Source organism: Oryzias melastigma, unplaced genomic scaffold (assembly GCF_002922805.2).
Source record: "Oryzias melastigma strain HK-1 unplaced genomic scaffold, ASM292280v2 sc00274, whole genome shotgun sequence".
Lineage (NCBI taxonomy): Eukaryota > Metazoa > Chordata > Actinopteri > Beloniformes > Adrianichthyidae > Oryzias > Oryzias melastigma.
This window is the reverse complement of record NW_023416900.1, coordinates 92,891-93,991: the sequence shown is the minus strand read 5'-3', so window position 1 is coordinate 93,991 and position 1,101 is coordinate 92,891. Positions and strand designations below refer to the sequence as shown.

General features: G+C 35.4%; 1 protein-coding gene across 1 annotated transcript in view; it reads left to right on the top strand.

Annotated features, from left to right (window-relative positions):
- The window catches only part of tnfaip6 (tumor necrosis factor, alpha-induced protein 6), a 15,578-nt gene that overhangs the window by 12,721 nt on the left and 1,756 nt on the right, over positions 1 to 1,101 (top strand). Inside the window, exon 6 of the mRNA XM_024263955.2 lies at positions 613 to 653. Within this exon, the coding sequence (XP_024119723.1) occupies positions 613 to 653 (41 nt within the window). The remainder of the gene's footprint in view (positions 1 to 612; positions 654 to 1,101) is intronic.

The window sequence follows — 1,101 nt, the reverse complement described above, 5'->3', positions numbered from 1 at the left end:
AACAACATACTCTGATTGCTTTCAGCAATCAGACAATAAAGAATTACAACAACATACTCTGATTGCTTTCAGCAATCAGACAATTAAAACGTACGATAATGGCGATAAAATAGTAAAGATCTCTGTCAGTGACCAGCACTGTACACAACATTACAGAGTTTTTGGTGTGATCCTCGTGCTAAGCAAAAGGTAATCTCCCTCTGAATGAAAGATGAGGAAAAAACCTTCAGCAGAACCAGAACCGGACTGATCAGAGACCCAGAGGACAGGAGAGAAACAAACACTAAAGATCATCTGCTGTCATTCCAACCTGTCCTTTGGGAATGACAGGAATGTGATGAGTGGAATCGAACAGACACAAAATCACAGGAACATTTGTTTAAAAAGGGAAAAGATAGGTCAGTCAAAAGCACTGGACTGTCTATTGTAAGACAACAGATATGTTAGTTACTGCGACAACAAGAAAACAGGAGAAAGACAAACACAAAACCTCTGTGTAGTATTCCTGGAGCTGACTCATTTTTGTTACTTCTTCCATCGTATGTTAAAAATAATGATCATTTGTGTCTAGTGTTTTGTTTTCTCACATTCTCTCTGTTTATCTTTATTCAGGTTTTGTGGCGACTATTTACCTGAAGACATCGTCAGCACAGGTCAGGACTTGTTGCTACAAATGTAGAACTGACATTCAAAATGTTCATGAAGAAATTCAGCCTGTCTCAGGGGGATCAACTGAAACACGAAATCTTCTCGATGAGCCGCTTTTCTCCTTCACTGTTAAGTTGATCGTGTGAACGGACGAAAAGTTACAGCGTGCTCAAGATTCAGTGTTTACTGTCTTATTTGGGTTTCTTTTGTTTATTTGTTTGTTTGTGTTTATTCTGTGTTTATTTGTGTTTATTTTGTGTTCATTTTGTGTTTATTTTTTTATTGTTTATTTTGTGTTTATTTGTGTTTATTTTGCATTTATGCCTGTTTTTCTTTTGTGTTTACTTGTGTATACTTTGTGTTTGTGTGTATTTGTGTTTATTTTGTGTTTGTTTTTGTCCATTTTGTGTTTATTTGTCTTTTTTGTGTTTATTTCGTGTTTATTTTTGTTTA